The sequence below is a fragment of the Larimichthys crocea genome, chromosome XIII, assembly GCF_000972845.2.
Source record: "Larimichthys crocea isolate SSNF chromosome XIII, L_crocea_2.0, whole genome shotgun sequence".
Lineage (NCBI taxonomy): Eukaryota > Metazoa > Chordata > Actinopteri > Sciaenidae > Larimichthys > Larimichthys crocea.
The window spans coordinates 29,569,806-29,584,575 of record NC_040023.1 but is presented as its reverse complement, the minus strand read 5'-3'; the positions used below and the strand labels follow the sequence as shown (position 1 = coordinate 29,584,575).

Sequence of the window (14,770 nt, the reverse complement as noted above, 5' to 3'; positions counted from 1 at the left end):
GAAACTGTCACGTTGTGATTTAAGCCTTTTCATGTGACTGAAAAGAGAATGGGTTTCACCCAGCTTCCTCTTCCTGATTTAGTTTTTATCTAAGATATCCATGGCAGAAGAAGGTTACTGAAGAGACATGGTGAAGGGATCAACATTCATTTGAAGAGGTAATGCTATTAATTTTAACCTCAGATATAAGACTATATTTAACAGCTACTTGGAAGTATGTTTGTTTGAATCAGGTGACTAAAAGATTGTGTGAAAGATTACATGACAATGATTCTCTCAGGATATCTTTGTTACTTGTTTGTTTTATACTAAAAAATACCTTCGTAAAATGTAGGACAAGTAATGATTTAAAACTGAATGTTTATAAGAAAATGTACACAGATTGTTTCAGACACACACTGGGAGACTTCCCTGTGCCAATGCTGCTATCGCTCATATGTGGATTGTCAAAAAGATGTTGCCATAATTTAGTGGTTAATAGCACATTCTTGTAACCGTTACCTTGGTGCAGCCCAAAGTGTCGTAGTTAAACTAAGATTGCAACAAAGGTTGTTTTTTTTTACAGTGTCAGTTGTGGATTATAATAAAGTGAACCAAATGTCAGGGGCAACAGGGTAACATTAGGGAAGAGTGAAAAGGGATATGAAAATATCACAAGAGGAACTGGGACACTTCTTGGCAAACAAAGATGTAAAGTCAGGATAAGTGGATGCTTTTATATAAGACTTTTATTTATAGTAACCCGGGAGAAATTGGAATTTGGTTTTTGTAACACTATCATAAAAATAGGGCAATTTAAATTTTCTATAAAAAGACAAAGTAAATATTAGAGATGAATGAAACTTGTTTTTCCAGCGTGTTTTAAAGGTACGTTTAAAACTTTTGTAGAGCTTATCAATTAAAATATCTATCTATGAATACAAATTACATTTATCCTGTAAAAATATTTTAAAAGGACTGACGTGCACTAGTGATTGTGGCGGCAGTTTGGAATTGCAACTTCAAATGTGTGATGTGTGTTAAGTCCTGCTCTCTGTCCTCAGATTCCTGTTCAGCTGATGAACCAACCCAAAGCCCTTGTTGACAGACATTTGCAACATAATATTCAAGACACTGATGAAAGTAGTTTAAAATCCTGCTTCTCTGGACTAAAAGAAGACAGAAAATGGCAAGTCTTATTCATCAGCTTCTGTCAGTTGCGGTTGTTCTTGATGCTGTTCAACTCATCAGTGGTTACAGCTTTAACAACTGCATTGAAGACCAGAACAAAGAAAAAACTTTCAATTGCATCGAAAGAAGGACCAACAACATCTCGGCTATTGTAAACGACCTGCCGTCATCTACCATTAATCTCAACATCTCTTTTAGTCGTGTGAGCCACATTCCCAACAAGACCTTTGTTAACCTACCAAACCTTCAAAGCCTCAGACTGGATCATAATCACCTGACGACCATCGACCCATTTGCTTTCAAGGACTTAACTCAACTTACGCATCTAAATCTGACCTCCAACAACCTTTCAGAGCTCAACCCTTCTCTGTTTAAGGATCTGCACAGCCTTGTCTTTCTCTCACTGGTGAACAATACACTAAAGCAGCTTCCTGAGGGCATTTTTCTTAATGTTCCCAATCTTGACACTTTACTCATAAGGCAAAACTTTCTGACGAATTTCTCAGAGATTGCTGAATCTGTGTCAAATCTAACACGCCTGAGAATACTAGATCTTTGCTTTAATAATTTTACCTCTCTCGGTCACTCAAATGTGTCACTACCCCAAAACCTCACTACGCTATATATATGTAGAAACAACCTGTCTACATTAGGATGTAACCATTGGTTTTTCAGCTTCATCCAGCTACTAGATTTGTCATACAATCCTAGGCTTCCTACAGAGGCTTTTCAAGGAATGGATTTAAGGAATGTAAAGTATCTGCGCCTACGTTCAACAAGTGTCAAGATAATAGAGTTTTTAAACATGAGCAACATCTATGCAGGCCATGTTGATTTCTCTAACACAGGTCTAAAAAATGACAGTCTGCTCATGGGGCTGTGCAGACTGTTAAAGAGAAAGGTGAAAGTGATTAGAAATTTGAACTTGGTGAGTAATGAGATTCAGAATATAACAAATGATGCACTGCGCTATTGTCCTAAGATCAAGGTGGCTTTGGATCTATCCCGCAATGAACTGAAAAGTGTTGATTGTCTTAACTTTCTCAAGGATCAGATAGATATAAAAGGCTTTAGTGCAGAACATAACCATCTCACCGGCCTTCCAAAATGTAAAACACAAAATATGGTTTATTTTAAAAAACTGGAAGAGGTGAGCTATCGTTACAACCGCATCCTTTCAGTTGGCTCTCATGCTTTCTATCATACACCAAATATTAAGACTTTAAAACTTAACATAAACACAATTGCTTATCTTGATCTTGAAGCTTTCAAAGGTTTAAAAGAGCTTGAGACTCTTCGTTTGGACAATAACCTCTTGACTGATCTGTTCAAGAAGACATTTGAAGATCTTCACAGCCTACAAGTCCTTAACCTACGTAACAACCGTATTTCAGTCATTTTTAATGAGACCTTCTTCAATCTCAGGAATCTGACTACACTGGACCTAGGAGGTAACAAGATTACTTATTTTCAACCATCTGGCCTTAATGGACTAAAACGTCTGTCCAAATTCTATCTAGATGGAAACAATCTTAAAACAATTGACACTTCCCACTATCGCGAATTTCAAAACACTCTAACAGTGCTGGATTTAAAAGGCAATCAGATTTGTTTTCGCACTGGAAAATTCACTTTTTCACCATTTGTGAATTTCAGAAAACTCAGTGATCTGAAACTAGATGCGCAGCAGCCACACGGCCTCACCGCTATACCCCGCAATTTTTTCCGTGGCCTCTACTCGCTGAAATCTTTGTATCTCACCAACAATAAGATCTTTCATCTTCCTCCTGATGCCTTTGATGATCTGACAGAGTTACGTTTCCTCTCATTGGATGACTGCTGTGTTGGGGTGACACAACTAGAGCCTGGAGTTTTTAAAAATCTAAGAAATTTGACCAAGTTGGCTGTAGAAAATATTGGCATTCAGAATTTCTCTAAGGAGGTTTTTGGGAATCTTACAAAGTTACGCACAATGCAGCTCAACCACAATGTGATGCAGAGCATCGATGTTGATGCACTGCAAAGTTTAACTAAACTCCACTATCTTGACTTACGTAATATTCCTTTAAGCTGCACCTGCGAGAACACCTTGCTGAGAAATTGGACAGTTCATAACCCAAATGTCCAGGTGGTCTATCTCTACAGTCTGAGTTGCCCACACAATCCAGGACACAAATTCTACAACTTTGATAGCAAGGTTTGTTTCATAGATCTAGGAAAGTACATGTTCTTAAGTACAGCAATTGTGATCTTTTTGTTCACAGTCACTCCTTTACTTTATGTCAAACTCTACTGGAAAATGAAGTACGGCTACTATGTGTTCCGCTCCTGGTTTAGTGAGCAGTGGCGCAGACTCAGAGATGAGGAGGAAAATTGCAAATATGATGCGTTCATTTCCTATAATTCCTCTGACGAACAATGGGTCATGGACGAGTTGCTGCCCAACCTAGAGGGAAATGGATCGTCTTTTAAACTTTGCCTACATCACAGGGACTTTGAGCTGGGCCGTGATATTGTGGACAATATCGTCTCTGCTGTGTATGGCAGCCGGAAAACTATTTGTGTGGTGAGCAGAAATTTCCTAAAAAGTGAGTGGTGTTCTCTGGAAATCCAACTGGCCAGCTACAGACTGTTTGATGAGCACCGGGATGTTCTCCTGCTCGTGTTTCTGGAGCCAATCGCTGAAAGGCACTTGTCGTCCTATCACCGCATGAGGAAAATCATGTTAAAGAAGACTTATCTGCAGTGGCCTGGCTTAGACTGCACTGACCCAACTCAGGCCCAAGACCTATTTTGGAATCAGCTACGTAGGGCAATAAGAACGGGGAGTAGGCTGGAAACGGTGGAAACTTATGAAAGCGATAAACGTGTAACTGAAGAAACTGAAGATCAGATGAAGGTGATTGAGACATCAGATGAAAACTTTTACTTGCAACCTTGAAACAGAGGGTCATGAAAATATGCTCTAAATGTAGTGTGATGCATTTTAAGACTAATAACCTATACAAGCATGAATCAGACATTTAATATATTGTGCTCAGTTTATTGTATATTTAGCAATGATATTGCATGTCTCTATTGCACAATTGTACAAATGTATTTTCTTGCATTTAAATTTAGCCCCCCCACACACACACAACAAAATATCAAACAGCTTTCACAATAGGGTATTGTTAGCTAAAATTCTTTAACAAAGATGTGTTAATATACAATTCTGCATATTAAAAATGCTCCATGGAGGCAAACAATACATAATTGTGTGTTTCTTTAACTCAGCATAAATGGGACAAAATAAGAGTTTACTCTTGAGCTCAGCTATTGCTATTGCTAGATTATTCTCTATGCAGAGCTTCAACACACATTAGTAGAGTCTCATAGGAGGGAAGGACCAGTGCTCAGGGCTCGTGAAAGAAGAAAGGGGAGGTGCAGGGTCTCTTTCAAGCATGTGAGATGGCGGGTAATGCATCATGTCAGTGTGGTGGGACCTGAGGGGAGGACAGGATGAAGAGTGACTGAATTGGCTGAAAGGCTGGAAATTGTTGTGCTGCTGAGGGTAGTGACTTTGGGCAGAAAAGGAGGGAGCCAGCGAGTATCTGTCGGTTTCAAATCGGCCTCGCTCCTGAGGAAAATGTACTGGCTGAGCTGCATGTCTGTCAGGCAGCTGTGCTTGGTAAGAAAAGTAAGGCTGGACGTTGTCATTGTTGTATTGAGATCCCCTGCTCCTCTCTGTAACTGCTCTTCTGTGGTTTATATAGTTGTTTTCAAAAGAACCAAACATAACAGCCTCTTTGCTCTTCGGCCTGTTGAATATGTTGCCCCAGTGCGGAGATGCTGAGGCTTCTTCTGCCCAGCATGAGGTCGGAGAGGGTGCAAATAAATGATTGCTGGCTGTAACTCCAGAGGACTCAAAGTCCATGCAGAGCTGAGGAGAGCGAGTCGGTCTGAGGAGATCATCCAAAAGGCCGACAGAAGGCTGCACAGGGCTTGTCAACCATTCAGCAGTCTTTACATGAAAACCAGAAAAGATTTTGAATTATCAGAGTCATTATCAGATTACTGAAGGAGAGCTAGGCGATAGGTCAAATTCACGTTAGTAAGAGAGAGTAAACATGATGTCTTACCTGATTTAGATTGTGGTGTAGCTGTGGGCTGGACTTCAAGTTAAAATGCCTATTTCTTGTAATTTTGAGAGCTGTGGTTTCCTGCATGTCAAAACGTGACGGTCTAGCAGTTATGGCTTGAAAGACTGTTGGGAACGCATCTAAAAAGAAGAAGGCACAACTGAAAACAAGAAACTTAGCAGTGCTTACTACTGCTTTTTTAAGAAACATAAAGTTCACTGTTTGGACTGATGTGTACCCATCCAGCTTCTGAAAACGGACACAAGTCTTACAGATCATGTAGATATCCTCCAAAGTTTAAGCGTTTTTGTTACTATTCCTCCACTGCAGCTAAACATGGAAACACTCCAGTTCACATTAAACATAAAATAGTACTGTAAAATTAGATGATAGACTTGATTTGTTTGATTCAGACTGCTGAACCCTCATATTAACTTCAGATAAACTTTTTCTAATTTTTACATAAAATGTGGACTCTTTTACCCTCCGTCACCTCCATTCACAAACCTGTTACATTCTTCATATAGGTTCTATTCTTTTATGCCGGACTTGAAAAATTATGAATCTAAGTCACCATTAAGTTACTTAAAGGTAGTAGTAGTGTTATGGCATGTTTTAACCAGTGGCTCATGAGGAAGTATTCATGTGAGTGTGCAGGAGACACAATACACATTCCCGTTAGTCCAAATTCATTTTTATTATGTAAATCCCAGAGCCGTCTACTGTTTCAGTCCATACCTGCATGCAGAAGCTCATCTTTTTCTACCATGGTTGGCTCCTGATTCTGGACTTCCTTTGTGTGATCAGTGCCAAAGCTGAGGCATCGCTGCACCTCGAGGAGGTTCTCCTGAAGCTGGGGTCCATGCCACTCCCGAAGAGCTTTCAACAGCACCTCCCTGGTCTCTGCCACCAGGCTTCTCCTTGTTAGAAGTGGGAACTGCAGAGTGTCACACAAACGTGCTGCCACTGTACTGACAGACTTAGATACAGAGTTTGGATCTTGTCTTCTGTACTGTATGACAAAGCTGTCTGCAGTGTGCGAGCTGGAGAGCTGAAGTGGGGTTGGGTTGAGACCATGAGGTTGATGGACTGGTGGCTTCTGGCTCTTTGGGGTGTGCTCCAGAGTAGAATTTATGTTTCCCTTCACCCTCTTATTTAATGTCTTCACATGTTTTCTGTCAACAGTGGGAGTCACCTGTGCCTCTCTGCGTTTTTCAGACATGCCAGGGTTTGTCTTCCAGGTCTTACTGCTTACTGCTGCATCCACTGAGGTGCGTTTAGATGAGGGAATGCTTCCAGATGAAAGAACAAGCTGTTGCTGTGGTCTCTGCCCTGGTGTAATATCTGACCCCTGACTGATTTTCTTTGCTTCGTCCTGGCAATCATCATGGGTCTTTGTAGCGGGGTCTGCTTTTTTTTCAAATAGCATAACTTCATCAGTATCAGCACCCAACAGATCGTTAACAGACAATGGAGACGCAACAGGAGGTGTTGAAGATAGGCGTGAAGTAGCATTGCTCTTTTCTTGTACTTGCTGTCCACTTTTCTCCAGTTTCCCCTGCTTACCTAACAAGCGTTCAATGGCGATAGACTTCACCTCATGGTTGAACAGACCTTGGTGTCCTGTCAGGCGACTGTCTGTGATGATACTGGGCTCTTGTGCTGCAGGAACGACATTTGGAAACAGCACATCTCTCCTTGAAGGACAATGACAGCTACTATGACAGCAGTTATGGACATGTGCCAAGTCTTTACTGATCTTACTACGGCAGTGATGTCGATGTGATTTGTACTTTGAAGCTTCTTTCACTCTCATCTGGCTCCTCTCCCTCCGGCTCTTCAGTCGCTTTATTTTGTGCTGCTCATCTCTTTCACTATAATGGTTTAAGCGGTCTGCAGTGGATCTGCTCACTGAGCCGTTTTTATCTGCCGTTTTCAATTTCTTGTTGAAAACATCAGGAGGTAAGATATTTTCTTTGTCTGATAAAGACCTGATACAGACGTAGTTCATGCTGCACTGGATTCTTTAGAAAGATAAGTGTAGTCATGTGCGAGTCTATAAGAAACAGAGATAAGACGGTTACAGTAACGATGCAGCATGTTGTTGCAACTCAATGAAGTCAACTTTATCAAGCGTATCACCAATGTTTCAATGAAAATGTTGTTGGACTTTTGCTTGACTTTACAACAGGCCCTTTTACAAAAGAGTGCAACTTTAGGACAATTCATTTGCATGTTATTTAAAAAGATACCACTGAATAAAACAATACATACTCAGAGTATGTTTCTGCCCTGCTGAAATGTCTGCACCTCACCTTCTGTGACCAATAATACAATTCTTAAGAGTACATATCACCCTTTATAACACAGGATGTTTATGCTTTGCTGGATGGGCCCCTTAAAAGAGATTTAAGGTGTGAATTACACAATACACTCACCTCCGAAGCTCACAGGATGTAGCATGTACCACATATAAAAGCTGGGTCTTAAACCACAGCTGCCTCTCTTCCTGCCTCTCTTTACTGTCAACATTACTATACATAACTCCCCTAACCTCTTGCCATAATGGGCAAGCGGCTATCAGTCAACCTCCATGGTATATTTAAACTGGCTGACAATGTGGTTGGAAACCTCACAGATATAAACGGGGTGATTAATTTGAGTTGCAGTAGCTTTAAAGCTGTTTGTGTATTTTTTTTTTTGTCACTACACCAAAAGGTAAACTAAACTATTAAACTAATACTGTCATATGCAAAATATATATGATAAATATAATATATATATATATAATATAAATAGAAATTATATAATATATATATATTAATATATATATATATATATATATAGACACACAACACACACACACCCACACCACACAACACACACAATTATTAAATATAGCCTAAGATAAAATTCTAATATTTATAAACGTCTTCTCACTTTCTAAAGCTGTCAAAAACACGTCTCAGCAACGTTACAATCTCTGACACATGCCTTCAGAAAATGTGACCCCACTGTAACCAGGAAATTAAACAAAAATATACAGCATCTACCTCTTGTCACACCCTTTAAAGACTAAATGATGGTTAAAATATTGATTAAAACAACCAGTTCTGTGAGTGTGACAGTCGAGATGCATTATTATTATGTAAATAAGGGCTAATTTGAGTTGCGGTAAACACAAATACATTTTGAGGCAATTATTTCCAGTACATTTGTATGCATTTATGTGTATTTTAATCTATATTCACTACGTCAGGAGATCATAAATTTGCTAATTGTAAGTCACAAATCTCTGAGGGGTATGCATCCATATAATACCATCCTAGACTGAACCATTAAACTCATACTGTTATATGCAAAAAATATATGGTACAATTGGGACCGTATAAAGGGGGGGGGGGGGTTAGGACAATTCCAAGGGCCCACGACTGACAGGGGCCCCAAAACATAAGTAAACACCAATTTAAAATTATTAAACCATCATCACTGAGTTTATATATTTCAAATATAATAATGAAATTAATTTAGTTTTTGTGTGTTTTGGGCAGTAAAAGTTAAATAAAAATAGCCTTTAGCACATTTTTATGGTGGCTTGCATGCATGTACAAATCACCAGCAGTAAATATTGTGCTAGTACTAGTATTGAACTACACGATGCAAAACAGTTGCAAGCCTTTGATTAAAGTTATGTAAATCTTTTGATGGGATAGTTAGGTCCTAGAGATGTGGTGACAACAGCTGCACAGAGGAGGGGGGCCCAATTTGATTTTTTTTGTCATGGGGCCCAAAATTCCTGGCGGCGACCCTGCTTGCAGCCTAAGATAACGTGTTTTTAAACAAGGTTACAATCTCTGGCACACGCCTTCAGAAAATGTGACCACACTGTAACCTGGAAATGAAACAAAAACAGACAGCATCTAACTAATGTCACGCCCCTTTAAACACCAAATAATGGTTAAAATATTAAAAACTTGAGGCAACATCCCTGAGACTGCGCCCCCTGCAGCTCGTCCCACCTTAACTGTTAGCTGGCTAGTTAAGTGATCAACCACCAGGTGCACTTTAACTTTAAGCACACCTGTTTGCAGTTCACAGTATTCAGCTGTAACTCCGACGAAACATGTTATCTAAGATTAATTTGGGCACACATGACGGCAGATGAAGTGTGAAACATGTTTATCCGCACTTTAAAATCATTAATTAACAACTTAACTTACCGAAACTATCGCCGCCATCGCGTCTTTGCCTTGTGTTAAATCCGTCGTTGCTCGGCAACACGCCGCCGCAGATGTGTCGCGCAGCAACAACTCCCGCGAACACCAGCAAACAGGGCGAGTCCACTTTACACGGACGAGGAGGTGAATCAATCTCACCTTTTATGTTATTTCTCCACTTGAGCTATAATTTACGCGTCATTTATTTATATGATATATTCTAAAATTCGAACTAAAGCGCACAGTACTTATAAAGTGTCGTGTTGTGCTGAAATAAACGAAAACGTATAATTTGTTGCCCGTGGACAACAATGGTACGTGCGACTATAGTGAAGATTTACTTCCTGAAAGTGAATTGGGAGATGACGATTTTTTGATTTTATGGTAGCCTTTATTCAGTAATATCTTTAAATGTAGCCGCTATATAAAGCTCTCCTTATTCCCTTTTGCACAATACAGGGTTGCATAGTTAATAACAATCCGTGTTACAAGTGTGTGTGGCCGGTATCTCTCAGTTAAACTACATCTATCTTGTGTTTCAGTAAGTAGGCGAGCTAATGTGGCTAATTTGAGCAACCTCATATAGGCTTAGCCAGCTTTTCTAGCTATAGGCTGTTGACTTATCGGCTTGTTTCCGTTGTAAAAAAAAAAAAAAAAGTATCAAAAAGCCTCCGTGACTGCTTTCCCAGCACAGATAGAGCCAAATCATGAGTGCAGAGGAGCCAAACCCAGCCGCCACACCCACTCCCTGTGAAGACATCCAGGGAGATGGACGATGGATGTCTCTGGTGTGTGAAAAATCCTCATTATTATGAGTTTTCTCTTGCTTGTTTACTGTTTTCTTTACATAGCTACAACGTAACAACAGCCCTGCATTGCTGCTAATGTTAAGTCCTTTGGAAAACAGATGACTAATTAATTAGATATCATTTATTTTGATGTAAAGACTAATAATTATGACAGATCCTTATGCAAAGTAGCATTACTTTTCATCATAGACATTGGGATATACACTGATATTTAATCCACTGATATATTTAGCATTCACATTAATATCTTACATTTTCCATACCTAAATAACTAATCACTTTCTCCTTTTTATATAGTCTTTGTACAGATGTTTAGCACGGGTTAACTTCTTAACACAGTTATATATTTATCTTCTGTGCAAATGTTTAATTCCCCTGCACATTTTTAAAACTTCTGCACATGTTTAAATCCTATGCAAATGTTAAATTTTGCGACAAATGTTTAATTTCTCTGTACATATTTAAATTTTAATGTATAGATACTTGTTAAAGGTTAATTCGAATCTATCTATCTATCTATCTATCTATCTATCTATCTATCTATCTCACCTTCAAGAATAACCTATGATGCTGCATGTAGTCCGATGCTTAATATTATATAAAAAAAAATTGTCCCCTTTTTCTTTTTTATAGCACAACCGCTTCGTGTCTGACAGCAAAGACAAAGAGCCCGATGTCCTGTTTGTTGGAGACTCTCTTGTTCAGCTCATGCACCAGTTTGGGGTAAAACATGAATAATTTTAATGTGTCTGGTTCTGTATACAATGTTCGATAGCTAGTTTTGTTCTAAAATACATCGATGCACATCTTCTGTGAGGGTTCAACATGTGGATGCTTTGTTGTTATGGTTTCTCTGCAGATATGGCGACAGCTGTTCTCTCCTCTCCATGCCCTCAATTTTGGGGTGGGTGGTGATGCAACACAACATGTGCTGTGGAGACTGAGCAACGGCGAGCTGGATAACATCAGCCCAAAGGTGCTAAGCACAACCAAAAATAAATAACATGATCATTCTTTTTTGTTTTTATTAATTTACACAGTAGACTGATTGTGCTTGACTTGATTGTGCTCCGGGTACATTATACTGACCCTGAACTATCAATGGCGTGCTCAGTCATGAATTCTTTCTTCTTTTGTTGTTGTAGGTTGTAGTGCTGTGGGTGGGCACTAACAACCACGGTCACACTCCTGAACAGATCTGTGGAGGTATTATGGCTATTGTCCAAGTCATCAAGAACAAGTTACCCCATGCCCGCACGGTTGTACTGGTAGGTTATTTCCTGATGCATTCCCAAATAAAGTGTTGATTTACTTGCTTTTTGTGTCCGTTGAAAGTGACAAATTAAGTTCGTACAATCATTAAACTGCGACGTGATTTCACCCTTTTGTAGCTCCATCTGAGCTTTGTTAAGGTAAACAACATGTTTGGCTCATTTGTGGCTTGTTACAAAAAGGATTTAAAATGTGTATAAAACTATTTGCAGATATTCTACTTTTCACACTATATTTAGATGGGTTTACTTATTTTGGAGAGGGCTGAGTTGGAACTACATGTGAACTCACTGTATGTTAGCTGGGGCTACAAACCTCATTTAACTTTCAGTTGACAGTTCACATGTGGGTTTACTCGCTAATGTCTGATTGAGCCTAATTTTCATTTTGGGAAAACAATACTTCAGATAGTAAATAGTTTGTACAATGCAGTGCATATATTTCTAAAAATACTGCTAAGAACAGTAACAGTAAATGAATCTGTTTTCCAGAGTATACTGCCCAGAGGTAAACAGCCAAACCCTCTCCGGGAGCGAAATGCCATGGTGAACAAGCTGGTCCAGGAGGCTGTATTGTCTCTCCCCCATGCCTCTTTCCTCAATGTGGACCCAGGCTTCGTCCACTCCAATGGTAGCATCTCCCATCAGGACATGTACGATTACCTTCACCTGACCCCTCAGGGCTACCAGGCTGTGTGCGATCCCCTGCACGCCCATCTTAAGTCCATGCTAGATAAGCCTGCTGAGAACTGAGCAACTAGGGCACAAACTTACACTACCACAGTGGTCCTCATCCCTGTTTCCAGAGAGCACCATACTCAGATTATTAACACCATGAACGATGGATAGAATCAACTGTTAAGGGCTAAGAGCTGCACACATTATTTCTGTAAGTCCTCTTCATGGCCAGGGTTGGTGACCACTGTTACAGATAATGGGACCATAAAGTCTTTTGTGTTTATAATACAGTCAAAAATTAAATGTGCTGTGCTATAGAGAGACAAAGTCTTACTTCAGTTCCCGGTAAGTTAATGTTCCACTAGCTTTCAGTTCTCAGTGTTTTTTTTTCCATAGCAGGATTATGTCATTTCTCTGCCACAAATGATGAATATAATAGGGGCAAGTCCCTGGCTGCCAGCCATGGGGTCGGGACAAGTAAATTATACCTGAAAGGTGAAAGTAGAAGCCACAGTTATACATAAAAGATTTTATACTCCAATGAAGATATGCTGTATGTCAAAACATTAGTCGCTGCTCCTTATTAAAAACCTAAATTTACCTTAGCTTTTCAGATGACACCTTCTCATGGCAAAATACACCATGCGTCTGAAGTTACTGGAACGGAGAGTGGTTAGAAACGGTTGTGCGACTCTTTGGCTCTTTAGGGTGCCATGATGTCTGGTAAGATATTATCTGAAATTTAAGAACTACCCTGACCAGGAAATTGCTGTGATATGTCATTTTGGTTTCAAGTTCTATGAGTTACATTTATTTTGCGATGGCTTTATTTACTCAGTTGTGATATCTGATGTCTTTTGTATATGTTAATTTGACCAAATGTTTTTGATTGACCGTTACTGTCTATTTGCTTTTTTTTATCATGTCACATGTTGTATCATCATTGTCCTTGTACCTTTATTGCTCCCCTGTTGTAACAGCAACAGATTTTGATGTGAGAAGCTGTGTTTTGTTGCAAACATGAATGGATTTAAATAGGTCGTAAAGTTGTACACATGTATCTGAAGTTGCTTGTGCTTAAAGTTTAATCTGCAACATAATGGCCCATCAGACTTATCTAAAAAGGCTTTACTTCACACTAAAATGATTCTGAGCCTCTTGGATAAGGATGTGCTCCAGAACTTGAATTATGATTCAGGATGGCTGATTGTGTAAGTGATGAAAGAATGCATTAAAAAAAAAAAAAAAAAACTTTCCCTGATTGTGATCGGATCTGTTTACTGATACTAACTGAGGCAGTGCTACTTTTCCATGGGTAAAGAAGACTGATCATAAACCAGCAGGTTCACCAAGAGTGCACACATACAGGGTTAGGAACACAAGAGATTTATTATTTTTGGTTGACTGGTTTTGTTCTGGCCTGAGACAAAGAGCTGAATTTCTGAAACTTAAGGAGTGTGAGCAAGTCTTGCTTTGCCCTTAAGTTGCATTCAGGAATGCCGATATTGGTAAAAGACTGACACGTTCCAACAGTCGTCATGCAAAATACCTTATACTCACAATACTCCATGTAACAGCTAGTGGCATATTCATTGCAGTAATGCTGACAGGCTGGCTGATAAGTACCCATAATTTTGATTGACTCTGAGATCTGTATAGCATGAGACGCTTTTTACCACGAAAGAGTGTTTAAAATTGACAATATGAGTGGTACGCCAAATAAAATAAATAATTGACGAATTTAAATATCTTTTTCACATCTTTTCCTTCAGTGTTGTTTAAAGAGTGTAACCGATAGCCTACTGAAAACAAAACGTAATCATGGATTAGCAGGAGAAAGCATAGATTAACAAATAACTATTCAAAGTGAGATCATGTAATGAAAGGTTCCTTATAAAAGAAAAAAACAAACAAACCCCGTAAGAAAGGTTTCACTTGAGGAAACTTTGGCATTCGAATGCTGTAGTGCAGGTGATGTGGGTTGTTTACCTCTCATGACAATGAGCCGTTACTCAAAACCATCCTTTTTTTTTTTGCCCCACAGGTACAGGTACATATTTCCTATTATTCACAGCCACCCACTATAGGTGCTAGCTGTGCAAGACGTGCTTCATAACTGGCAGTTGATGAATGCATCACATCTACAATTTCAGAAATCAACACCCACCTTTATAAGGAGACACAGGGGCAGGCATTTCATTCCCCTTACTTGGACTTAAGTGAGTGCACATGCAGGATTTCTCTCCCTGAACTAACTGCCCTGTACTGGCTTCACTGCAGAATGGGATCAAAGATGTTTTTGCTGTTGGTTCTTGTACCGCTTATGTTTACTGATGACAGCCAAGGTACTGTATACTTTATCCGAATGAAACAAGGTACTGAGTTTTAAAAGTAAGTTTACATCCTGTGCATTTTATTTTGGGATTTCTTGTTTCAAAGGCAATCCTGAAACACCCGGGCAATCCTTAATTGTCAACAAATTGACTGAAGGTAAGTAGGATTAA

The 14,770-nt window shown here is 39.3% G+C and overlaps 3 protein-coding genes across 5 annotated transcripts; 2 read left to right on the top strand and 1 right to left on the bottom strand.

Moving 5' to 3' along the window:
* Positions 1-81: 81 nt before the first annotated feature.
* tlr21 (toll-like receptor 21) lies at positions 82-4,420 on the top strand. The gene is made up of 2 exons (XM_010735056.3): positions 82-158; positions 1,044-4,420. The coding sequence occupies exon 2, from the start codon at positions 1,166-1,168 to the stop codon at positions 4,109-4,111; it is 2,946 nt and encodes a 981-aa protein (XP_010733358.3). The 5' UTR covers positions 82-158; positions 1,044-1,165; the 3' UTR covers positions 4,112-4,420.
* On the bottom strand, positions 4,200-9,625 carry prr19 (proline rich 19). The gene is made up of 4 exons (XM_010735050.3): positions 9,512-9,625; positions 6,030-7,347; positions 5,292-5,431; positions 4,200-5,173 (listed from the first exon to the last, which is right to left on the bottom strand). The coding sequence occupies exons 2-4, from the start codon at positions 7,300-7,302 to the stop codon at positions 4,532-4,534; spliced, it is 2,055 nt and encodes a 684-aa protein (XP_010733352.3). The 5' UTR covers positions 7,303-7,347; positions 9,512-9,625; the 3' UTR covers positions 4,200-4,531.
* pafah1b3 (platelet-activating factor acetylhydrolase, isoform Ib, gamma subunit) lies at positions 9,539-13,517 on the top strand. 3 transcript variants are annotated; one of them, XM_027286731.1, is made up of 6 exons: positions 9,539-9,652; positions 10,203-10,296; positions 10,951-11,040; positions 11,177-11,293; positions 11,463-11,585; positions 12,081-13,517. In XM_027286731.1, the coding sequence occupies exons 2-6, from the start codon at positions 10,216-10,218 to the stop codon at positions 12,339-12,341; spliced, it is 672 nt and encodes a 223-aa protein (XP_027142532.1). In that variant the 5' UTR covers positions 9,539-9,652; positions 10,203-10,215; the 3' UTR covers positions 12,342-13,517. The 3 variants fall into 3 exon arrangements, with proteins under 3 accessions (XP_027142532.1, XP_010733355.2, XP_010733353.2); XM_010735053.3 differs by lacking the exon at positions 9,539-9,652 and adding an exon at positions 9,806-9,892; XM_010735051.3 differs by lacking the exon at positions 9,539-9,652 and adding an exon at positions 9,841-10,049.
* The last annotated feature ends 1,253 nt before the right edge of the window (positions 13,518-14,770 follow it).